Raw genomic sequence first — 25,929 nt, 5'->3', positions numbered from 1 at the left:
AAAAAAAAAAAAAAAGCCCCGGACTGGGAACAATGCAGGGATAAAAGCTGATCAAACCTGAGTCAACCTGAGCAGTTATGGGTCACTTACAATGACTGGCTTGGCGGGGGCCTCTTTCGTGGAAATGTGCGAGGTGAAATCCAGGCTCTTGTTTGCAGTGGTTGGATCAGGGGAACCTAGAAGTACCGGATGATCCATACTGGTCAGATTGATGGTCTTATGGCCTTTTTTTGGCAGGGAAGGTTGATCTCTGTCCCACGCTGCACGCAGACAATGCAGTGGCAAATATGTATGCACATAAAACCACATGAGTTTGTGCATTTTGTTTTTTGTCAAAGTAGTTCTCTACATGTGAAATCCAACAGACATAATTGTAATGCCTATTTGCATAAAGAACACTAATAAGCAGCGGGACAAGGTTGCCATTATGGTGTTGTTATAGAGAGCAGCAGGGGGTGACAGAGAACCCACCTTCCCCAGCCATGCAGCCTATTAAAGCTTTTAAAAACCCACACAGTGTTTCTGACTCCCAACTCCCAACTCCCAAACACTGGACCTCGCTACACTACTTTAACCAGTATTGTGTGTGTTAGTGCAGGTGAGACACTCTGGGTGGTTTATGACTTTTATAAGGTGAGACTGACGTAGTTGGAACAAAGTAAGCCAGTTACACTAACACTGTGAAAACAGCGCACTCATAGGACCATGGCACCTGAACCGGGTTAGTTCTCCACAAGGAAAACACCACATGGAGATACACAGAAAGAGTGAGAGGAACGCTTAAGGGACAGAAAAGGCAGTAAAAAGGATAAATACAAGGACAAAAGAAAATAAATATGGAAAAACAGGACAAGAAAAACACACACAAGGAAAAAAAACTATAGAAATGTAGAAAAACAACAAAGGTCCGCACAGTAATACTCCACCCTTATCAGATGCAAAAAGGAAAAAAAACAGGTCCTAACAGGTCCTTCACCATTTAGCTGTCATGAGATCATTCATGGATCATTTCACAATAGTTTACGGACCAATTTAAGGTGTCAAAAGTGTTTAGCGACGCAAGCAGCATAAGCAGTACTGTCACTCCGGGAATGCAACCTTTAAAGTGGTTTAATTCAGTCTCACACAAACACAAAAGAAACACACGCACACTCAGATGCACAGTGTTCAGATGACTCACTGTTCTTGCCATGACGGCGAACATCCATGACCAGGCTCCCCTCCTGCAGAGCCTCCTCCATGGAGGACTTCCAGTCCAAGTAGCTCATTTCTGCCACCTGCTGGCCGTTGACTGTCAGCACCTCGTCTCCGGCCTGGAGCTGACACATCTCAGCGGCGCTGCCTGCACCAGACACAGGGAGGAGAGGGTGTCAGCAGCAGGAAACAGGCCCAGTTCTACTACTACTACTACTACTACTTGAGAAACACTGCACAATATACTGTTGTTTTAGGGATAAAACACTGAGACATGATGGGACACAGTGCTCGTCAAACAGCAAGAAAAACCTTCCCATGGTTTTAGGTTTATGGCCTCACATGTCTACAGTGACAATATTACAGTAACATGTGAACAATTTTGAAATATCTTTAAAGTTTAACAAAAGCAATACACGTTTTTGATCTGAAAATGTACGCTCATATTTACAGTTCAGTTTTGTGTGACAGATGCTCAACAAAACCACTTTAAGCATCTTCTATCTTTACTCATCACCTCCTCCAAGAGAAGCCAGAACATCTATTACACGTTACCTAGTATCTTATTAAGGTATTCATATTTTAATGTGTGATACTTTTGTTATCAACATTTTATCTCATTCATTGATCTGCATGGCTAGTTTGTGCAAAGTATTAGTTTGTATGTGTTCTCAGTGTCGCATACACAGTCTGTACTGCACTGAGGAGGTGGGGGTTCTCAGTAGATAGAGAGGCTCAGACCCAGCAGATCTGACCCAAATAGGTGCTGTCCTACATAGGTCTGGCATTGCCACTGAAATGGACTGGAAAACCTGCTGACAACTAACCAGCAGAGTCTGGCTGTAAAATGTTAACACTTCCCAGTATTATTCCTGTATTTGTAGCCAGGCTCTGTTAGACATTTCCTATTTGATCTTCTAACATTCGGTTCAACCACTGGATATTCTGGTGTACACATTACATTGGCAGGTGAATGAAGCGTTCTCTGTTTCAGAGCCTTCCCTCTCACATGTCTTTGTACAGTAGGTACCTGGCTGGATGGATGTGACGCGTGCTCCAGTTGAGTCCCAGTTTGCCTGGAAACCAAAGTCTCTGCTGCTGTTGGGCTTCTGGTTCAAGTTGATCCTCATGTCACAGTAGTTCTCCTTTTAAAAAACAAAACACCAGCACAGGTGAGTATAGGGACGAACACCATGATACAACCGTTGAACAGTTACTGTCAGTGCGACATCCCTGGTCCTGACTTTCTTATCTGTGTTGGATGTGTGTCAGGTCGTGTGTCTGTGTGTATGCGGGCCTGCCTTGGCAAGAAAGCCTTGTATTAATCATTTATGGCTCTTGATTCAATGCCAATCTGCTGCTATACTTTAATTTCAGCAATGCAGCACTCTGTTAATCCTAAGCATTTATACAAAGGAAGAAAGTTTTTACTGCTAAATGAAAAATAGACAAACTCACTATCAGAGATGAGTATTAACATCTTGGTGTCTTGAATAAAATTCATGCTGGTGTTTGAATTACCTGGCTGGTGTCTTTGGCTGGAGTAGGACTGACTGGAGCCTCGCTCTTGACCGGAGGAGGTGCAGGTGAGATGCTGTGAGTGGAGGTGGCACTCTTTGCTGCCGTCTTCCCCCACCCCTGCTTCTCCTCCTCTTCCTCCTCCTCCTCCTCATCGTCACTGCTGTGGGCCGAGCTGGTGTCATCCTCGGAGGTCATGAACTGGTGATAGCGGCTTGGTGTCGTTGACTTCTTAGAAGTGTCGACGTTGCCGTTGACGCGCTTGTGAGAGTCGTCCATCTGTCGGAGGAGAGCGACAGAAAATGTTTGAGATAACGTCAATCAAATGTGGACAACATATGGCTGATTATAACAAAGTCTTTAAAATGTTAATCTGAAAAAGACACAAACATGGAGGGAAATCATCTGGTGGCAACTCTTGAGGTGTGTTCACAATCAGCCCTGTAGATTATTCCCTCTGACACAATTAGACCCTGTGTATTCTCTTTCATTTACTCCAACAGTAATGAAAGTGAATGAGGCTGAAAATAGCAATAGCTCTAGTAGTTGAATTAGCATTATAAAACACTAGCTTCATCCATTATTCACACAGTAATCAGATCCTACTGTTGGGTAACACTCATGTACTCAAAACAATTGGCGCTGTACCGGACCAACAAGGCAAACATGTCTTACTGCTCCACCTGCGTTTGGACACTCAGCCCTCAGCGGCCTTTGTGCTGCTGCACTGACAGCTTGTGTTTTAGTTGTAAAATTGTGTAGTACTCACTGGAGTGACCCGGGGAAGTGAGGAGATGTTAGAAGACAGGGGCCTGAAGGGCCTCGGTGCGACGACTGAGGTTAGACGTGCGCTATCCGATCTCTGGTAGCTCCTGGGGAGGGAGGCAGAAACCCGAGACACCCCGGGAGGCTTGGCTTCCATCGAGCTGGGCTGTGGCTGTGGATGTTGTTTGTACAGAAAACCAGAGGAGGGGGCCTCCACCTTGGTCTGCGTGCCCGGCAATGGGCGCCTCGGCTCTGGCACCTTTTGCAGGGAGGTGGAGGAGGAGGAGACGGTGGTGGTGGTCGTGGTCTCCTCTGTCTTGGGCGTTCTGGTGTATTCTGAGATCGGACTTTTCTGTGAAGGTGCAGCTGCAGGAGGCTCAGAGCTGCGGCCGGCGGGAGTGACAGTGGCGGCGGTGGTGGTGTCGCTGCCCGCAGGACGGTCCACAATGTCAACTTCCCGTGAAGCGGGAGGGGAAGCGGCCCTGCCGGTAGCTGGGGAGGCAGCTGGGGGTTCTTTCTCTTTCTCTATCTGAGAAGGCTCAGAGGGTTCAGACGAATAGTACGGAGTGTCAATAGTGTAGCTCCTGGCAGGAAGGGTCCGGGTCCGAGGGGCAATGATGGGTCTATCAAACACGTCGTCGCTGTCATCCAGGTAAGAGAGAGACTTGAGACGACTGCCGACGCTGCTTCTTCCTTTATTTTCTCTGTTGGACGAACTGGGGAGGAGAAGAGGGACATGAGAATTAGAAAAAACGTAGATGGTGGTGGATAAGATTTAAGATGAAGTACTGGAGTTGAAATGTGGGTGGGCCAATGAGAAACAAGCAAAAAGAGAAACAAGTTGAAAGGAGGAGGATCGGGCAAAAAAAAAGGAGGGGGTCAGGTTGTAAGCCATGATTGAATTACAGTTTCACACTGACTGCACAGTAAAGTCTCCTCATTCACTCCTGCACAAATAATCTCAGCAAAACCTCTCACACAAACTCTCTCTTCAATTACCTCAGTAAAGGATTCTCCTCCGAGGGTGAAAAGGATGTAAAAGAGGAAGAAATTCAGACTGCTGTTTCTTTTCAGTATTTTTTTTAATGAGTGTGAGAAAATACAAATTTAAATCCTGTATTAATAAACAACCCCAACACCTGTGCAGGTGTGTTTTCTCTCACCTCTCCTCTTCAATCTCCTTGAAGCTCATGGACCTTCTGTTACCGCCGTAGGTTATCTCCTCTATCTTCTCCCGCTCCTCTTTCTTCTTCACTATATCAGAGTTGACACTCTTGCGCCGGTTCTTCCATTTGCTCAGGTCCTGCAGGAAAAGTGAGTCCACGTCACCTCGTGCATCATTTTTGTGACAATTGCACACAGCTTAGATCTAGACAAAACAAGACCGGCCGTGCTGCACGTTTAACTGTGCGGTGAAGTGGAGGAGGCAGGAAGAAGAGAAAGGACTACATTTGAAGGTGTTCTATTTGTGTGCTTTAGGCTCCTCCCGGCTCACCTCCCCTGTGTATTGGGGGACTGTGTGACCTAAATGCTGCTTTAAGACTCCCATTATTTTGCCATGACACTAATCAGACTGCTGACAGACACAGCTCTGTCACAGTCATGCACATGCACACAACTTTTTTTTTAATCATATTAAAACTTCATTTCTCTAAATGTGAATCATTGCAAAACTGGAGCACTTCTAGCTGCCCTTTCTAGGAACGACCCCAGTGTCTCTGCCTTACATCATCCCTCTAAATGACATAATAACAACATTTCACATTAATTCTATTACTTGTGTTTACAGTATCTGGCGCTTCACTCCACCAACACTGATTTGGAAATGAGGGCAGTCCGTAGCCACGGGGCAGTGCTGCTCCAGTCGGTGTCTGCCTCCGTCTCTGGCTTCTATCTGAACACCTCTCCTTTCACCCTGTGGCCACCGACTGCACCGCAACACCTGCTCTCCTCATTTGCCCCCACAGATCCCCATACATCATGTTCTCACCTTTCACTTCAACCTTATCTCAGTTGGAAACCAAAACTTGTTTTTTTTTTTCCTTCCTCCCTCTCTTCAGTTTGTCACAACAATAGTGGGAATCAAACAGATATCCTCTATAGTACAGTGTATCAGATGTACTCACATCCTGCCACTGGTCCTCATTCTCCTTTATCTTCTCGCGGTGCTTCTGGAGCTCTTCGTAGCGAGCCTGACGGAGGACAGTGGGGTCGACCTGGATGTCACTTGTTGATTTACTCCTGTGTGGGAAAAAAAAAATCAGTATCTCCAGTGAAAGGTGGAGGTGAGCTTTTACTTTTCATATCAAATTCCACTCCAAGGATGCATGCACCATCTCTTACTTCCGTGCCAAGTACGCTGTAGAAAACAACCCTCATATAATCCAACTCACACCTCTCGTCCGCTCATTTTTGCACTGATGCTGAAATAGATTGCATAAAACCTTGAGCCTGTAACCAAGCGTTAGTTTGTAAATGCAGCACACGGGTCAACCACAATGAAAACTGTGGATGGTTGCAAGCCCAGTGGGTTAGTAATACATATCGTAGCTTTTTCCCCCATCATGCAAAAGTCACTCAAAGCTCAGCATATAGAAAATTCACACTCTGTTTTCACTTACCTGTAAAGACTTACAGTACACACACCTCATATTGCTATGAGAGTGTCAGAGAGTTTACAGTAGCTGTGCTGCTAAGTCATAACTCTCGCTTGGGGACACGCAGCAGTTTAGATAGATGACCCAGCGTATTGCAAACGTTCCCATCTTTTCACTTTGTTGCTTTGTCAATAGAGCTTTGTAAAGCGACCCCCGCCCTCCCTTCCACACCCACCCCTTGAACTTGGCTCTGTGCCATACAATACACTTTGTTGGGTGTCAGCATTTAGCAGCCAGAGAGTGAGAGAACAGCAGCACAAAAGCAGGAGGGCAGCGGGGTTTGGTTTGCGACTGTAAGAGGCCAGAGCGAATGCAAACGTGCCACATTCCTGGGAGCCCGTATCAACTCACCCGTCAATACTCTCTTGCGTTTGCCGCTGTCTAGGAAACCAGAAAGAACCACAGACAACAAAAATCACATTTCTGCAGATTGGCCTTGGGCACTGAGGCTGAGAGTGAACTGGTTAAGAGCGGAAAGGCCAATTAGTGACTCTCAGACCTGGTAATCCCCGAGGGTCAGGATTCAAATGTATGTAAACTGGGCCAAAAACATGACTCTGCTGGTTTTCCACTTTGCACCCTGAGGAAGATGAAGTGTCGGTGTGTATTTAGTATGTTAACCAGCGCAGTATCACCTTTCCTTTCTCTGACATTTGACTGCGGGAGGCGTGTGAAGACGTATCTTTCTCCCCCAAACAATGCTGCCTTTCTAGAGACTGCAACATGATGTCATTGGAAAACAAGGCCTTACATATGGATGTGAAGTAAATCCAGATGGGCTTGACTGAGGTTAAATGGTTGCTTTGTGAACGCTTGTGTGCATCTGTTCGTGTGCAAACAAGTGCAGCGCAGATTTGTGTTCGAGTTACTATGGAGCCCACAAGTCGCACCTTCATTCAAAGCTGCGGGGGAATTTCTATAGGCTTTCATGTCGGCTCAGGAGACAGGACTACGGTTAACTGCACTGCAGTGTCGGGGACATTATGTCTACGTATTACTCAGGCTTTCCACACGCTTGTGCTGCTGCACTTTGAGCGTTCGCACGTCGGTGAGGATCCCTTCGCTGAGGAAAACAACACTGCACTCAGGTCAAACCCATGTTGCTGTACCCATGTTACGTGAGGTCAACAAATGGCCAGTCCAATGCAATTCATCACAAAATCATGAAGTCTCTTCTTTTCTTTTATTAAGCAGGAATACTTATTTTTTTCAATTCACAGGCAAACTCGGTCTGATAGGAGAAGAAAAGCAAAACAAAAACAAAAAAACGCAGAATTTGGATCTGTTTAACAATTCATCATGAACCAAACAATGTGAGAGAGAACTTTTTGCTCATCAATCACACTTCAAAACACACAGCAGCCGTAGTTTTAATGTGCAGTCCGACATCCACTCTGCATTTACATTCAATGTGTTTCTAAGGTAAAATGTAGGCTACCATATATCCATTGTAGAGAAAACCATAATGAATTTCCTTTCATTATGTTTTTTTTTCTGACTGGAAAAAACACTCAGAGGTAATACAAACAGGAGAAAGAAAAAGTTCAAAGATGTTGTGAATTCCACTGCATTCAGAAAACTTTTGACTAATCCAGTGAACGCAAAAGTCACAGTTTAGTTTTCGGAAACAAGAGATTTACCGTGTGAAGCTCCCAACTCTAACTGTGGGGACCTTTAAATTGATCCATTAAAAAGTTGGGTCTCCAATGCTGTCAGGACCGATTCAGCACAAACAGAAAATATTTCAAGACAAAACTGGAAGACTAAGCCTTTAAAACACAGACAAACTAACAGGCGTTGTTACAGCTTCAGAGCAGCCAGCCTCTCCACCATTAACTTCTTCTTATATCTCAGCTGACTGGCCTCCCTGATCGCCTGCCACCTCTGCAGGTCACCTTCGCTACACGAAGAAGGCACTGAGGGAGTGATCTCATTGGCTGATGAGCTCTGATTAGAACAAACTCCGAGCTTCCGAAGCAGCATGTCGTCTGTTTTAGGACGCATCCCCGTCTCAGCCTGAATCTCTTTATTGGATGCTGCTTCCTGGGTCAGAGGACACGGGGGGCAGAGGAGTCTGGCTTTGAGATCGGGAGGCAGAGCCCACGGCTCTGGGATGGGCATGGGGGCGTAGTTGTCAGGGGCTCCTGAGAGCGGGCGCTGTTGCTGGGTTTTCTCCTTACGATACACCACATCGTCGTGCTCGATGTCGGGGTAATCTTCGTCCTCGGGGCTGCCGCGGCCGTGTCGCTGGGTGATAATATTGAGCTGCGGCTCGGATGTGTAGAGGCGCCTGGTGGACAGCTGAGTCTTCATCATAGCGAGGTCCGTGTTGGACTGGAAGGCCAGGGTCCGCCTGGCAAACATGTCATCGTTCTCCAAGTCGGGGGCTATGCTCTCATAATCGAAAACGTCTGGGGGCTCCCGGGGATCGTGGCGCCCCAGGAGAGGCCACCTCTGACCTTTGACCAGCTTGGGACCAGAGGTGGGATCCACTGGGGCGAACACCAGTGGAGGGGGAGTCATTAACACAGGGGACTGTATCTCGGGGAGCTGTGGGAGCTGTGGGGGGGTGTATACTTGAGTATGAGGACTGCAGGGTGGGCAGAAGGAGAGAAAAGGACAGAGAGGTGATGAGTGCATGCATGTGAACTGCATCAAAGAGCAAGAAAAGGAGGAAAAGATACAATAAGCAGCCAAAGTGGTGACATTTGATTCACAGAGATGTTGATCAAATGCCGAGTTTACAATCACACTGATGTAAAATAAAAACTGCCAAGGTAGCTGCTATAAATCTCCACTAGAATAGGCTGCAATAAAAATAGGGTATTGCTGAGACACAGCCTATTTTCTACAAAGGTCAGTACAAGCAAGCTGCTTCAGGAAGTGTTGTTAGGGCAACTCAGGTAGCTCGTCCGTGGATTTTATCATTAGTACGTTAGAAAGCAGCTCCTCACAGATTCACACGTCTCCTATAAAATCCGATTGCGCTCAAACATTCCCTCATCGTCACAATCATGCAGCTGTATCGACCTTTTCCCCACAACGAGGGTGGTGTGAGCCGGGGCCTCGTGTGTGTGGGAGTGAGAGGGAGAGGGGCCGGAGGGAGAGGGGGCAGAGGAGAGCCAAGGACTGATGTCACAGTCTGAATCATCTGACGAAGAGCCCGACTTCTTATAGCTACAGCAGGGCGGACGAGGGGGGAGAGGGGGGACAGAGGAGGAGGAGAAGGGGGAGACAGGAGGCAACAGCAGGGGAAGAGAAAGAAAAATAAGAGTCTATTCAGGGTGAGGGAAAAAAAACAGATTCTTTACAAGGTTAAATTAGCAGAAACAAGTGTGGCAGGTGGAAAAGTGAGAAAAGATCATGCAAAAAGCAGAAAGTAGATTTTATCTGTGATATTACTGGTTTGAAAACATGAAGTGTGTAGTATAAGTGTGTGTAGGATCCTTATAGGGAGTATGGAGGCCATATTGTTCATGCATGTGTTTGTGTTTGAATGCCCTCACACACCTGAAGCCCTGCATCTTCTTATACCAGGGTCTCCTCTGGGAGCCCATTTTAATCTTCTGTATGTGAACGTCTTCTTCAGGCGTCCAGAACTTGGGTAAGAACTTGTCATACGACACGTGGCCGGCAGGCTGCGGCTTGATACCCATCTTGCGCGTATACAGATCGTCCTGGACGGGGTCAGCGTAGCCCACGTCATCGTCCTCGTCCTCAGAGTCGTCGCAAATCTCCCTGAACAGGCTGGCTGAGGACACGGCCTGGCGGTGGTCCACCCTCACGGAGCCGTGCTGGTGCTGGTGCTGGTGGTGCTGGTGGGGGGGCTGCGCTCCCCTACTGTCGTTGATGCTGCCGACGCTGCTGCTGCTGCCGCTGCTGCTCAAAAGAGACAGCCAACCACACACACGTGTCAAAAGAATTTTTCTCGGCAGCAGTGCAGAGCAAAACCAGTCACGCACAAGAGGACGCACATTCCTCGAGCAACAACAACAACAACAACAACAACATCAGATGAGATGACGCAAAGATTAGCAAAACCAAGGCAAGCTGAAAAACCAAACTGCGAAAAGTTGGTAAAAAAAATTGATTTGAGGAACAATGCCGCCAACTCAAATCACTCCTCGAAGCTCATTAAACACAGAAGGAGCGAAAGAAAAAGAAAAAGAAAAGAAAAAAACGATGCACTGCGGCGAAAACTCAACACAACTCAAGCAGAAACCAACAAACTGAAGACTTGGGAGCACTGTTAGACGGAGCACGCTATGGCCAAAAAGACGAGGCTCATGGTTACGATCAACCATGCAAACTGAGGGTGAGAGAAGCACTCGCTCTCATCAGGCAGAGCAAATCAAAGTCACACGGTAGCTTCAAGTTCTCTGACCTGAGGCAGGTCACATTCTGCTGAGGGGTAACATTGGGAGTCATAGTGACCTTGGGCCAGAGGCCACCTCTACCCCCCGCTGCCCGCCCCCCTCCTCCTCCTCCCTGGGGGCTGACGGGCACGGCGAAGTTGGTGGGGGGAGCCGGGGAGGGGCTGTGGAAGCGTCTGCTGGCCAGGTCGTCCAGTACCAGATCCGGGTCCGGTCGGTCCGTGTCTGAGTCGCTGCCGCTTTCATACTCATACGCCCACTGGAGATTATCCGCGGGCAAGGCACTCTGGGAAACTTGGCTGTCGCCGTAGTAGTAGTCGGGGGAAAACCTCGTCGTGTCACCACCCAGGCTCAGGCTGTCATTTCCACAGCACAGCACAAATGAAACACAACACCATGGACCATTCGCAGACAACACAACAAACACCGACAGCAATGGGAGAGGGCAGTGTCAAAAACAGCCACAGTGTAAACTTCTAGCACACAAGTTCAGATTTTTTTTGGGAGGAACCCAACATTTCTACAACACTGATAACTTGTTGTGGAGCGAGGGGAATGATGTCCCACATACTATTATGCACTTGCACTTTCCACTGCAATCCTGCATTTTTATTACCATGGGCTATTTATTTATTGTTTTTTATTTATTCTATTCTCAATGCACTCATTTTTACTATTTTATATCTTGCTGTTGAATGATGTTGTTAATTGTGAGAAACTGAATTTCCTTTGGGATAAATAAAGTATTTATCTATTTTTATCTATCTATCTTCCCATTATGTAGCTGAGATTAGAGACGCAGCACCGTCAATAAACAGAGTCGTGTGTGTTTTAACAGTACCTGGTGAGTGTGGCTTCGTCCTCTGCGTATGTGGGGTTGGCCCAGCTGCGCCGGTTGTCCTCATTGCGTTCGGCCCGTTTCTTCCTCAGTGGAGGGGGCACGTAGCCGGAGGCTTTGTCTTTCGTGGGCAGAAACTGGTTAAACTGGGTGGCGGTCTTGGGTGTGATGACCACCGAGCGGCGGTAACTGAGGCCGTCCTTGTTCTCAGCCATCCTGAAGACAGAGTCTGCCTCGGTGTCACTGCAACAACCTGGAGCATGGAGGAGAAGGAGAAGGAGGAGGAGGAGGAGGGGGGTGCACAAGTGAGCAAGGGGACAAACATGTGTAAAGACAGGCGGTGGGAGAAATGAAAAAAAAAGGACAGTAGCAAAAAAAAAAAAGGACAAACGGGGTGAGAGTGGAGTGAAGAGGGAAGAGTGGGGGGGTGCTGTGTGTTCTGGCATGACTTTGAAGGGGTAACAGAGGGGTGCAGGGTGGGGAGTGGAGGCCTCCTCATTTACAAGGCAGTGTGGATGACTGAGGAATGTCTCACTGCCCTCTCATTATGGAGGGAGGGAGGGAGGCTCTGAGATCACTGACCAGCGCTTCACTCTACACAAGCTTTTGTGTTGCTATGTGTCTCCGTCCAGGTAAAAGGAGTGAAAGTCTTTCAAAAATGCACCACTAGATGGCAATAAATGTTTGTTCTCATAAACGGGACTGTGGACTCACTGGCTGTGTTTGCAGCATATCTTCCCCTGTTCAAATATTTGAAGTTATCCACAGATGAATTGGGTTATAAATATTGATAAAGTGATACACTTTGGGGAAAGTCTGAACACTTTAATGACAGTCTGCTGCAGTAAAACTGACGCTGTGGTGTCTTAAATGTTAGAAATTCAAGCTTTAACAGGGTAAAAAAAAAAAAAGTGAAAGGCTGAGACTTTATTAGTGTTCATGTGTGTTTGTGCAGGTGCGAGCTACACGGCATCTCCTACCCTCGCTGCTGCCTTTAAGGGTGGTGTCAGAGGAGACGCTGTGAGGTCGGGAACCCAAAGAGTCCAAACTGTCCAGAGAGTCGTCTCTCCTGTGTCCACCACCGCCGCCGATGCCGATGCCGCTGCTGTTGCTGCTGCTGCTGCCGCCGCCCCCTCCTCTGACTCCTCCAACTCCTCCTCTCAGTTGGTAGAGCTCCTCTCGCTCCGAGTACCAGCTATCTCCGAAACCGCTGTCTCTGACGCTGCTGCCTTTCTGCCCGGACGACTCCTGCAGAGCCTTTCATACACGCACAAACACACGCAGTCAGATAACAGGCTGCCAATTGCAATATTTAGCTCCACTGTGTGTGGTGTACATGAGAGATCCCCCATGTGGAGTGTGAAGTCTGAGCTGTCGGGACCCTCTCATTCTTGCAGACTCACTTACTGTAAACACCCACTCCTATACGCACTGTCTATAAGGGGGAAAAGCATGCTGCAATTTAAATGGAATAACCTCATTGTTTTCTATTCTCTGTCATTTCAGTCAAAACAAACAGGGGCGACGATCTACACACCCTTGATGACTGGTTTTTGCTGCATGAAAACAATGTTAATGCATATAAACACACACCCGGAGACACCTTTAACTAGCCAGGTTGCAAACAAGCAAAAACTTGTCGACCACAGTAAAAGAAAACGATTTTCAGATCTGTAATCCGCCGAATCCTCCCAGACAATACAAGTCCACAAACTAAACCCCACCTAACCCTGCTCCACTGAACTTGGATTATCGTGGCTAAACGTACAAGACATGCAGCAACCCACTGCTATTACTGAAAATCCCTGTAGTCTTTTGAATTACAGAGGGCCTTGCGCACCACCACGGATAAACCTACGTGAAAGCAAAGTGCCAAATTCAACACTGGCATGAGCGAAGGTAGAGGGGGGGAGGAAAGAAAACGTGCTTCATCAAGGACAGAGGCGGCCACTTTCAGTTACTTTCGCATGCAAACTATATTCGAACTTTGTGCTGTGCTGTAAAGATGATTAAAATAGCTGAGTCAGAGAGAGAGAGAGCGAGGGGGGGCCGAGTCATTTATGACTTAACACAGCTTTGGTTTTAGTGGCCGGCAATTCGCAGGCCGGCCGCATATCACACTCATTTTTCCGCACATAGTCCACATACCAGGGAGGATATACAGAAATGTACTGTGCAGCGGCTGTAAAAGAGGATTTCATTCATGCTCTTTCTAAGGTTTCTACAGAAAAAAAATGAAAAATTAAGCTTTTGTTTCACGACAAAGGCAGCTCAGTGCCCTTCCTGGAGAAATTTACCTTGTATAGTGCTGTGCCCAATAATCCCTCGAATGCCTTGAAGTTCAGGTAAGGCCCATCATAGAGACGATCACACTGAGCTCTTCTACCAAGCCAGAAAAGGGTGATCAATACCTGGAAGAGAGGAAATCAGACAATTGATTATACACATCACGCATGCCTGTGAGTGATAGCAGCAGATTATAGCGACACCTTTTCCCCTCAGTGATGTGCAGTGCTAAAGCAGCTGATTGTTATGATAGCTGTAGCCCTACCCCAACACAGGGGTCATATCACCCAGTGCCGTGCTCTTGTTTCCAGGCTCATCCAGAATACTCTGCTGCTGCCTCTCTGTGTGTGTGCGTGTATTATTGGCCTGGACAGGTAGATGTGGTGCGCTATAGCAAACAAACACCCCTAAATCAATGATGCCGCTCCTATTACAAATGAAACGGTTAAAACTGATGCATCAGCGCTTTGGGTTTTTATGAGAAGATTAACCATGATGAGAGGTGCAGTGTTCCCAGCAGTGGTTTCACTTCGGGTTAAAAATTCATAACAAAATCTACGAATGTCACATTTACAGGACAAATATTGACCACCTAAATAAACACTTGCATAACGTCCTTAGGCTTACAACTGTGAACTTACAGTATAGACAATTAATGAAAATGAATAAATAAATTAAGGTAAATGCCTCCAATTGATTTGTAATTTTGTCAATCCAGCTGAAAGTGAGCAAGTGAATCTTGCCTTTTCAATAAAATCCCTTTTTCCGGAATTAGTTTTGCAGATACACATGCATTGTTTGATTTTGTTTTTTTTCAAGTGGAGCACTACATGTAGGTGAAATCCGTGTCCCCTTCATGAGCTCATAAAGTATGTAAAATTTTAGTCAGGTGTGAATGTTAAGAGAAGATCATGTAATGTTGTGTAATAATGCTTGCATCTCTTCTCTGATGTTGACATCTGGCATTATCAAGTGCTTTTATTTCCAGTGTATAAGTGTACGAGGCATTCATGTGATCTAGGGCTTTAAGGCTTTCACTCACAGTGTGAAACTTTGTCGTATGGTGTTCTCTGGTTCACATTTCTTTTCCATTCCCTATGCAATTTATGTACAACTGTCATATCACACATTAGTTGTTGCACATCTGAGAAGTAATATAAATGTATGTTATTGTAATTTAACTGCAGAATTAATATATTATCCTCTTTAATAATACACCAAGAAGGCTGTAATCGAAGCTAAATTATGTTTTATACTTAATAATTTCTGAATGATTGGCCAACAACAAAATCAAACTCCCAGAAAATGAGACATAGCTTATATTATTTCACTCACATTTTTTAGCCTCCTGTTGGTCTCTTGATGCCTGTGAAAGAAAGAGCAGAAAAGAGAGGTGTATTCATATGAGAGAAAATAGACAATAAAAGAACAGAGGGCATGGGTGTTGGGTCTGTGCGCTGCCCGGCAGTGAAAGAGCTGGAAACTGAGAGCACAATCCAGACGACTGCCAGCCCTACACTCACTCTCACACAACAAACATAAAGGCAGAGGGTGAAAAAAACAAACACACATTTATGAAAAAGGGAAAAAAAAACACAGGTAAAAAGAGTGGGATTTTTTTTTAACACTAATTGCAAAATCATGTAATTGTAAAAACATTAAGGAAAAACAAAAGCAGCTCTTGTTTCTGACTCATGATGAAAACTAATAACTGCAAATTTAACATGTGAAAAAAAAACCCAGAACAAGGCTCTACTGTTTAGCTTTAGACAGCTACGCAGGGTCATACAGACTTTTCAGGCATATTTCTGGGGTTTGACAGTTGACCTGTTAGTCTCTAAATCACTTTCTTAGGAACATGTCGGCTCATTCTTTCTCCTGTGAGGCCCAAACAGCTGAGTCTCAACCTGCAGGTCGACTATTCCCTTTCTCCTGTGTGTGCGTGCTGACTGAGTACCTGTGTCTATTTACAGAGGCCTATAAACACACACAGTACATACAGTAACCATAAGAGTGACAGAGGAAGATATATGGTCTGCCAGACTCACACCTTCCTGCATGCTGCACATTCCTATCATCATGTGGTAACACAATAGCAACACATGCCTCCCCCCCGCCCCCCGGGCAACGTTACCAAAGCACCTGTGAAGAGTGTTGCATGTATGTTGGCTGTGCATCTCATATGTCGGCCTGTCAATCAAGTAGTTTTAGGTCCCTTAGGTTGTTTGGGTAATGGGGAGAGGGACAGGGAAATATAGCTAAACACCTATTTTACATTAAAACAGGATTGACAGAAACTAAAAAGTAACTAAGTACATTTATTTACTTATTTTTTATTTATTTATTATCTGACAGCTATATGAAGTTTACATTAAACACATTAAAACTGCTTATTAAGCACAACAAACTGTTTGTGGCCTCTGTAGATTGTAACTTCTTACTCAGGGCTCTTTTGCCATGTCTATTAGTAACTGTGAGAGCCCTATTAAAAACATTATAGAAAAAAAAGAGTGTTTTGAATTTGCAGCACTTGTACCTGTGGTAACAGATTGTTTTGGCCATGGACACATATTGTGAACAAAACACTGACATTTAATCGTGAGTATAATTTATCAATCATCATATTTCATATTTGGTTTCAGTTGCTAAATGGACCATTTAACTTTGTTATTATTATTTGGAGCTGGAGTTTTTGGCCTCTTGACAAACATAACTCCAACGTTCAACACTGTGACTGCCTGCTGTTTGGTGCACAGATGTTTTGTTTCTGTTGCAGCTGCCTACTGTAACCAAAGATGGGGAACTGCAGATTTTGGTGATTATTCTCAGTTTTCAGCTGTTTTGAATTTATATTTCTTATACTTTTTTACTTATACTTAGGGAAAAAAAACAACCTTTTACTTGTAACTGAGTGTTTCTTTACTGATTTCTTTCTGGCACTTTTACATATGTAAAATATCTGAGCTCTCCTTCCACCACTGACATTTAACTGGACGGGAAGCAGATCAACTTTCCCACCAGTATGCGTCATATCACACCAGGGGTTTCCAACAGTCTAATTCCCAAGCGGAGAAAACTGAAATGGACGTTTACCAGTTTGGCATTTTGCAAATTTATGGACCCAATAAAAGCGGGAGAAGAGAAAAAAAAACTCTCTTTTGTGGCTTGGAACACAATCACAAAATCTAAGATTATAGCAGTGTTAGCTTCGTCCAAAGAATAATGAGCTGTGTACCAAAACTATCACCACATCGCTTCTTGTAATGCTCATTTATAGCTAGTGGTAATAGCTGAACAGAAGAGAAAATAAAAAAATGACTATTTTCAGGCCTCAGGAGCCTCAGGGTTGTTGCTGCAGCCTCTGAGAATCAGCTGAGTGCTCATATGATTGAGAACAACCGGCGACAAAAACGTCACCAGAGTCTGATACACAAAGTCCTTCACAGAGAGCAAAGCTCCTGTGAAGTTGTATTATCAGTTCAAATCATCAAATAATGTGATGAGGGGAGAAGGGAGCAAGTTTGTGTTTGTGAGTCCTGCAGAGAAGCAAATAATGAAAGCAGAGAAAATGTGTCTGACAATTGTGAATACTATAGAAATTTAATATATATATGAGGTCAAATAGTTTCAGATTCATATCCAAAGGTGAAGATGAGAAATATTTTTGTTTTATGCCACATGTCTTTTTAAATACAGATGGAAATCTAATCAAATTAAATACCAGCACTTTAATTAACTTTCCATTATATAATTTCAAGCTGAATATGCTGAAGTTCAGAGCCCGAGGGACAAAGAATTTGCATCCGAGCAAATGCTTCCCTCCTCAACTGTTGGTAAAAAGGAAGTAAAAGAGTTCAGGGCCATTAAAAGCGCTGATCCCTATCAAACAATGTATACGTGTTGTACGGAGGGTAGACGCAGCTCTGACAGGAAAACCTTCCAGCTTGACAAATTAACAGGATGCTCTCATCACTTCCACAACACATTCATTTCAGCCATTACCCTCAACCTCCGCATGCTCACACAGACTTTCACATCATCACATCAACTCGCCGAGGTCAAAGGGCGACAGACGACCGATCATCCACCAGGCGGTGACATCTTCCTCCTCTTCCTTTTAATTTCCAGTAGAAACTCAAAGAGACCAGACCACCATACTTCTGCAAACCCAAACCAACCACCACCACCACCGCTGCTGCTGCAGCACATCATTAACCACACGATGCCAAACATGTGGAAAATATCAGACAACAAGCTGCCCGACCAAATTAGCTGCATGAGACTACAATTACAAAAACAAATCAAAAATTTAATATTCTCCCATAACAGGTTCCTTATTATAATTAGTATTATTGACCATCTTTAAGTTAATTTGTTTCGTCTTGAAGGAGTCAAACAAACCACAAAAAAAGAAAAAAAAGAAACGACAGACAGAGACAACTGAAGAAACATAAGCCACTATTCAAATGTTAGACAAATACCTTCTCAACGTGAGCCACAGTAAATGGTCTTTCCAATTCTGTCAATCACTTCCCTGTGCTGTCAGAGGGGCAAGAGCGTTTAGATCTATAGCAAGACAAAGTCTACTGAGAAGGGCTCAGAAGATGTACAGCCGACGTCCACCAACAACAAGAAGACCGTAGCAAGCTCTGCTCCTTTCATCCTTCAACACACAAACAAACTCAGTTTCAAAGCCTTTAAAAATAATGGGTGTGTGCTAATGGGAGCATACCTTTGCAATGAAGATCACTTGTTCTCCTGCATTCACCAACACCACACACATGACATCCTTCATCTATGCTCTTGCATTGTCATCATGAAATACCTTGGATTCACACAACACACACACCCCGACACTCTCAGGAGTCGTCAGACATGGGAAAGTAAGAGTCTGAATAAAAGGAATCAGCTGCCGGGTGAGACAGTGTCGGCATCACTTGTGTCACACTTATCGGAGACAGTGCAGCCTCTGTGAGAGAGGACACAGGGTGAGGCTGGCATTTCTCTCTCCAAGCACAAATATAACCCTTGTATTGGCCTTTTACAGCCAGGGCTGTGTCCATGGTGTAGAAACTTTTATTGGCCGTACACCATCATCACTCGTTTGGTTTCACAATCTGCTCACAGTTCACAAAACACTGTAACAAGAAGTGACGGCGGTGCCATATATTAAACTGTGGAACCAGTGCAGTGTGCGGTGCCAGCTCAGTGAACCACACCCGAAACACTAACACACGGGGCACTTGGGTTTGTCTCCTCTGTATTAGAGACATGAGAATTTCAGACAATATATATACAAGACATTAAGCACAATATGAAGGTGTTGAATAAATCCTGATAACGAGCTGTGGGGTCTGTCCAAATTTGTCTGGAGAAACAACACGTTCCTTCAGGAAGTTCAAACATTTGGTTTGATCTACAGCCAGAGATGCCATTGCATAATCGAAATCTTGTATTCACACCACAGAGCCACTCCTCCCTCTCCATTGTGTGGAAAGGCTGACTGACATTCCTTAAAAGACAATAAAATTTTTAAGGACATGCCGATCGTGGGCAGTTTCTTTTTTTCAAAAGTTGGTAGAGCAGTCAGCCCTCGTCAATAATTTGCTGAATCAAATGGCGGCAACAAGTGAGACTTTGGACTCATCTCAGTGGGGGATTTGTTCTGTCAGTTTAAGGAGGTCAAAAACTGGACACATACCCAATAGTGGACGAGACAAGGACATAGATTTTTTTTTTTTTACTTTAGACATTCCAAAAAGGTTGAACCACAGTGTAAAAGTTCTTCAGTTCATGTTAAGGTACTGCATCCAAATGTACTCAAATAATTACCAATAAAAAAGAAATAAAAACAAAAATGTGAGCGTACAAGCCTACACTTGATTTTTTTACATAGTTATCATTGACATTAACAGTTAAACTGTGTGTAGGTGAAGTTCATTAAACTTAACTATATCATTTTATAGTATAGTGTCATTTATTTTCAAACTTACTCATACTCATTACTCCATCCATGACTAACATAACAACACTATGTACGTGTCATGGGTTTTAAACATTTTCCATCCATTTTTAAGTTATGGGCATGATTTATGTTTTATAAAATGATGATGATTTGTTTCTGGTCAAGTCACATGAATCTAGAGCTGTCACTGAAATGTTGTGGAGTATATACTGTATGTACATGTATAAGGTGGCATAAAATGGAAATACTCTAGCAAAGAGTTAATACATTAACCCGTACCGTTTCTTTTCACCACTGCTCAAACCTTGTTCTTGGAAGCATTTAAGTTTTACAACATTTACCGTATATAAACCCTTTATTGCACGATCTAGTTTGCTGTAATTCCTCTTTAACCTACTACTATATAATCTCCAGTAAGTATGAGGAATATACAGTAAATCGAAGGTCTGTGTAGTTCACACTCTGAAATAAGCTGATTAAGCAGCAGAGCTTCCCTGTAACTACAGTGCAACAGCATAATGTATAACAGTGCAGGACAATGACGTGTGCATCCCTGGTCCCCCGTACTGTAATTTCCATTTGCAGAGCCAGAGTTCCTGTTTGAGAGTCCGCTCCGTGACAAATTGCACTTGTTTAAACATACAGAGGTCAAGAGGAAAGTAATCCACTGACATTTAGTGTCATTAAGGAAAATCCATGTTGAGTCGTGGTCCTCCTCCTCCTCCAACCATTGCTGCTGAATTTCCAAATGGCAGTTTTTTTTAGGGTCTTAAAGGAAGCGGATAAAACTAAATAGAACAATTTTAGGTGTCGTGATTCATCCACAGCACTCTACTGCCCTCATTTCCTGGGCAGCTGCTAGACACTGACAGAGTGGGTCTAAAGTAACCGGTGAATCATAACCTCCGATGGTGAATCAGATTCAGTCTGCTGGTTATTACACCTCTGGGTTTTCAGAGTGTGACTGTACCTGGTTACAGTTCACTGACACGTGGGGAAATCTTACACATCACCTGGTAACCTATAGCCAATCTGTGTCTCTATCACAACAGTTTGTCATGGTATTTGACAAATTTGATACCGAATGTGTTTGCAGCTGATAAACGTCTTTATCAGAGAGCGGGTTTCACAACACGAGGCATTAGAGCACTATGCACAGCATATGGCGGCCAGGCCAATACAATGACGAGAGCAGAGCGCAAAGGTCAACAGACATTCAATAATCTTTTATGGCCGTCAGAGCAACACAGGCGAGCATGAATTAAGCTGTGCTCTCACCATCGCCTCTGCCAATATCTGACTCCAGCCTCATGTGAGAAGAAAGAAAGATACTGGCCTTGAAAATAACTTTCAATTCACATACAAACTATCGATGTGTGAAATTCAGCATTTCTCTCGGAGGCGTAGGTCAATAAGACCTGTCAGTCCTGAATCACACTGGCATTTCTTTTTCACCGCAACCCTGTTAGATGCGTTTGTTAAAACATTTGAGCTGTGGCTTAAATGTACTTACCATTGATTAATATATCATTTTAAATGTGTTTTCTAAATGCTATTTCAATGTTATTTATCTTCTTGTTATCCTATTCAATTTTCTCGTTTTGCCAGACCATCACTGAGAAGACAACAAAGATCAGCAGATATTAACATCACAGAAGCTGGAACCATTAAAAAACACTTAAACAATTAGTTATCAAACAGTTGCTGATTAATTATGTGTCAGCCAACTGATTATTAACTAATCATTTCAGCTTTACTATCAATGTCAATTAATCACTCTCTCATTGTTTTGCACCTTCCATACAGGTCAGGGCAGGTACAGAGTAATTTGGAAAGCGAAACACTGACACTGAATTAAAACAATACAAATGCAATAGAATACAAGTATATACTGTATATATAAGAGACAAGGAAGCGGTAGAAGATGAGTGACAAGTGGTTGTTTTAAACTGTAGGTGTGGGTTTCGCCAAGTAGACAAGAACAGTTAATGAGAAAGACAACAGTCATTGCTGCTGAAACAGAGAACAGGGAAGCTGAGCGAAGCACCTGTCAGGCTGGGTTTAAGGGAGTGGAGGTTGGACACACACCAGGGGTAAAGACAGCTGATAGACACAACTTTCTCTCCCTCTCCCTTTCTCTGTCTGTGCTGCGCTCATTTGCCTGGTTTCTGATAAGCAACAGTGAATTAACTCCATTGGTTCCCTGCAGCCTTGTTTGGGATTATCTCCTCGTGTTACTCTCTGTGTGCCATCTCTCTTTCTGCATGAGTTATAAATACTGCAGCTGGGAAACCCACAAAATTGTGTCCAAAGACTTTTGCAAAACTGATGCATGAATAAAAACAGAGGAAACAGCTACAGGAGGCGAGTGTTAGTGCAGCTATAACTTACTGCACATCCTCCTCCTACTGTATGAATGGACCGATTCCCTTCACAAACCCCCGCATGAGACGCGGTGACAAATCCGCAACCTCAGCTGATAACCACACTCTATGTTTCTCATGCTCGTACACAAACACACACACACAGTGGGTGGGGGGGAGAATGTACTAGAAGGAGACGTCAAACTATTAAAAGCTCCTCTGTCGTGAGTCCTGATACCATTCCAATCAATCCAGCCTGTCAAAGTCACCCCCAGGTCCTAAAAATAGGACTGCGAGCCCCCTCTGATACAAACCCCCGCATGCAAACATGTTAAAGAGTTGTGGTATGCTGAGAAAAATGCACATGGGACTCATGTATTTTAAAATTTCATGCTTGAGAAGTTCGATCCAAACATAATTGGAAAATGAACGGCATTTCACAAGCGCAGTTGGCAATAATATATCTCGGATTTAGCCTGGGTTAACTATAGTCTTGGTTATGTGGGTGTAAGTATCCTTTTCCCACACTGTGGATACAATTTTGAAACTAGTCAGTTACCCTATCGTACCACAAGATTATGTAATAGGGGCAAAACACACAGGGCAGGAGACTTGTAAATGAATTATCTCTGTATTTATGACAGTGAATCAGACATTCTGTGACTGATAGTGCCGTATCTGCTGTGGGAGAGGGTGTGTCTCGATAAAAGGCAGGCAGATTTGTTTATTTTGTATCATATTCCGCTCCATGTACAGCGCATCTACGTCTGTAAATGTCTTTGTGACGACCGGGCGGTTTCGACATGGCTGTTAAGTGTGACAGAGGAATTACTGACAGCATTGTCCAGCGGTATCATGGGAATTTTTTGTAAAGCAGAAACTCAAAGAAAGATCCACACTTGCATTATTTCATTTATTTGTATTTGCCTCCCAGTGCTAGTCCAATCAAAGTCCAACAACCGGCAACCTGCCCCCTTCCTGAAGGCACACCTGTGTAAAAACCTGAACAGGTTGTTCGACATACCGCATGTCTCTCCGCCAATACACAAAAGGGCAACTGAAAAATAATAAACACTGTGGAACATCATGCCACTTCTCTCTGTGTCTGTCTTCTCTCTTCTCTCTCTGTTTTACCACCTCTAACGCTGCTGTTTTATAACTGAGAAGATAAGTTGCCATCCAAGAGGAAGTGAATTTGATTAGATTGGTGATCCACTCAATCTGCACATCCTCCTTTTCTCCGTTGACTTGTGGGACTCGTTTCACCCGCCATTCTCTCCATCATATTACAAACACACAGCACCGTGCTTCAACAGGTGCTTGCCAACACAAGAATACATGTCCACTGAAAATAGCTCTGACCTCTTGTAACACCTCTGCATTTCACTTGCACCATGCCTCACATGAGAAGCCATGTGCCCCGAAAACACTGAATGTGTGCGTGAAACATGTAAACAATCATCCTTCCTTGCTGCGCAGAAGAATGGAGGCTTTAATAGAGACTGAAAAAAGCTGAGGGGGGAAAAGAAAACTCAGATGTAGAAAGGAAACTTACAAGGCTCACTAGATACTCACTTGACTGTGACTCTTGTGGATAAATCCTGAAGATCTCCGGGGTGAAAGAGCTGCGCTTCTTTTAGTCCAAGCTTCCCGCAGGCCCTGAGGAAGACGTTAAGGTTGTCCTGGACAGAGAACAGAGCGAAGGATGAGGGTTGTCCACCTTCGGAGGCACACAGAATAATCACTGAAGAATTCTCTGGCAGGGACGCAGCCTACAACTCATTGCTTCCAAAGTTCATATCACCAGAGAGAGCACAGCAGAGACGGACGGGGGGGGAGGAGCATGTGTGTGGCAAAGTGAGTAGTGACCCAATGCAGAACACACACAAACACACAGACACTAGACACATGCAGTTACAGTGCAGGGGTGGGGGCGGTGGGTGGGTGGGGAGAGACTTCGTGACAGGAGCTGACTGACAGCAACAAAGCTACCTGTGGGCTGGGTTTAGGGTGGAGACAGAGCCAAAACCAGGAAGGATGACATCAGAGCTTTGCACAAGTTCCACCCAACCGGCCATGCGAGTGCAGAGCTGACACACACACACACACACACACAGCATATTGCTAGCTGTCGTCTCTTGCTTCTCACACCCTGAAACTGTCCCCTCCCTCCCTTGCCAAGCCCTTCACTCGAGAATACCTGTGGAATCTGTGGGGTGGTGGAGTATTTTGGAGACATTTTGGTTGCTATGAAACATGAGGTCGTGTGATTGAAACTGACAAATATTTCCCTGAAGCAACGCAATGAGGACATGGGAGTGGAGCGACGGGTTCTCTCTGTCTCCTTCCTTCATATTTTATATCTCATAAAACTCTATGCATGTGCACTTAATTTACAGGGATGTGCGAGAGCAATGCGAAACGGTCGAAACTACATGTTGAGCTCTGCTACGAACAGCGCACACGCATTTCAAACATATCTTAACCGCAGAAGCACCATGCCTTCCTGGGGTTATGACTTTTCCAGTTGTAATGCCGGCTGTCTTGTTTATAAGTCTGCACTTCCCATTGGGAAAGCATTGCTTAAGAGGGTTTCATGTAATGACACATGGTTTCAACATGGGCTGGAATGATTAAGGGGTAGCTTGTTCTATATTTAAATAGCATACATGCTTATTAGCAAATGGTAGGAGAGCGCTGACCTCTCACTGTAGGCTTCTCTTACTAACAGCTTTGCTTGTCCCTTGACAGCACTTTGAAGGACCTTACGGGTCACTGTGGGCCCCCAGAGGTCAAGAATCAAACACCACCACCCCTCCCCTCTTCCTTTACATGAAGGCATCTCCTGCTTTGTCTTGGTAATAGACAATGATTATGTACTTTTCCAGGCTGACACAGAACAGGACTGAGCAACTGAGTTAATTACATGCAAATTAAACGACAATGAGAACGTCACTCTATTACTGTAGTTCACATGCTCACAGTTCACGTGTGTGTGACAATGAATTCATAACCTACAGTTATTCAGTGAGTACAGCGTGTACAAACAGAAACATGAAAATATACCGTAGGCTATGTGACTGTTGACTATGTGACATTTTGAGAATATAAGTAGTACTGACCCTCATCCTATGTCTTTGAGTGCACTCTCTCTGTTAGATATCATTAATGATACTCATATCCATTATTTATAGTCCATAAAGGCTGATAAAAATATATTAGCTGATAGTCAGATGCATGCACCTACAGTATACTACTCAGCTACAACATTGACGCAGGGAACTAGCTCTATTGTTGTGGGTGATGGATGGGTTTCCGTTGCCTCTTTTAATACCTCATTCTGAATCATTAGTGACTTGATTTGAAACTCTATTTTTAGTTTCAGTTATTTTCCACTCCTTTGGGAAAGGTTGGATATGAAGCAATGGCAAACATTTCCAAATCACTTCTTTATATGTAATTATTTGTGTTTCTGTGCAGTGGTTTCCCTCAACCAACATATATGGTGACATCAGTGTACCTCTAATAAGCCAACATCTGTCCATGCTCATGCATTGGTCCAGATCTAGCTGTGTTTTTAATGTTCTGACAGATGCAGGCCATAAAAGACTGTGAAGCTTTGCTGCTGAAATGTTGATGACTATCTCGAGAAGGAGCTCCCACATTAGGCCCTTGTGAAGCAAAACCTCATGTTAGGCGAGTGCAATAAAACCAAATAAAAAAAGGATAATTAATATCACCTTGGCATGAATGTCACTGCACCTCAAGAGCATAATGAACAAACTAAAAGCCCCCTCCTCTCTCCCCTGTAACAATTGGTCCCTGAACATGCAGAGATAATGATGTTGAAAGAATGTTATGCTGACTTGTGCCTGCACATAATCCTGCTAAATATGCTGTACCCATCCAGCAGGGTCTAATCCTCTCATGAGGACCCCGATTTAAGCACTTAACACAAGAGAAACGGAAA

The 25,929-nt window shown here is 44.4% G+C and overlaps 2 protein-coding genes across 32 annotated transcripts in view; both read right to left on the bottom strand.

The window, feature by feature from the left end:
- lmo7a (LIM domain 7a) overlaps nucleotides 1–25,929 on the bottom strand; it is a 49,513-nt gene that overhangs the window by 11,868 nt on the left and 11,716 nt on the right. For 17 of the 31 annotated variants that reach the window (XM_085765789.1, XM_085765793.1, XM_085765811.1 and 14 more), the window contains 13 exons: nucleotides 23,535–23,641; nucleotides 14,967–14,997; nucleotides 13,643–13,756; nucleotides 12,326–12,602; nucleotides 11,349–11,598; nucleotides 6,486–6,515; nucleotides 5,604–5,718; nucleotides 4,641–4,780; nucleotides 3,482–4,193; nucleotides 2,716–2,991; nucleotides 2,225–2,339; nucleotides 1,181–1,342; nucleotides 91–260 (listed from right to left, as the gene is read on the bottom strand). In XM_085765789.1, the coding sequence (XP_085621915.1) occupies nucleotides 91–260; nucleotides 1,181–1,342; nucleotides 2,225–2,339; nucleotides 2,716–2,991; nucleotides 3,482–4,193; nucleotides 4,641–4,780; nucleotides 5,604–5,718; nucleotides 6,486–6,515; nucleotides 11,349–11,598; nucleotides 12,326–12,602; nucleotides 13,643–13,756; nucleotides 14,967–14,997; nucleotides 23,535–23,641 (2,499 nt within the window). Of the gene's footprint in view, nucleotides 1–90; nucleotides 261–1,180; nucleotides 1,343–2,224; nucleotides 2,340–2,715; nucleotides 2,992–3,481; nucleotides 4,194–4,640; nucleotides 4,781–5,603; nucleotides 5,719–6,485; nucleotides 6,516–11,348; nucleotides 11,599–12,325; nucleotides 12,603–13,642; nucleotides 13,757–14,966; nucleotides 14,998–18,363; nucleotides 18,523–23,534; nucleotides 23,762–25,929 lie in introns of those variants that run through there. The other 14 variants (XM_085765795.1, XM_085765799.1, XM_085765808.1 and 11 more) reach the window with 6 other exon arrangements.
- LOC146965231 (LIM domain only protein 7-like) lies at nucleotides 7,303–9,039 on the bottom strand. Its single transcript, XM_085765824.1, has one exon. The coding sequence runs from the start codon at nucleotides 8,787–8,789 to the stop codon at nucleotides 7,935–7,937; it is 855 nt and encodes a 284-aa protein (XP_085621950.1). The 5' UTR covers nucleotides 8,790–9,039; the 3' UTR covers nucleotides 7,303–7,934.

This window comes from Trachurus japonicus, chromosome 21 (genome assembly GCF_045865225.1).
Source record: "Trachurus japonicus isolate A0001 chromosome 21, Traja_1.0".
NCBI lineage: Eukaryota > Metazoa > Chordata > Actinopteri > Carangiformes > Carangidae > Trachurus > Trachurus japonicus.
Note: the sequence above shows the minus strand (reverse complement) of the source record. Positions and strands in the feature narration are given on the sequence as shown.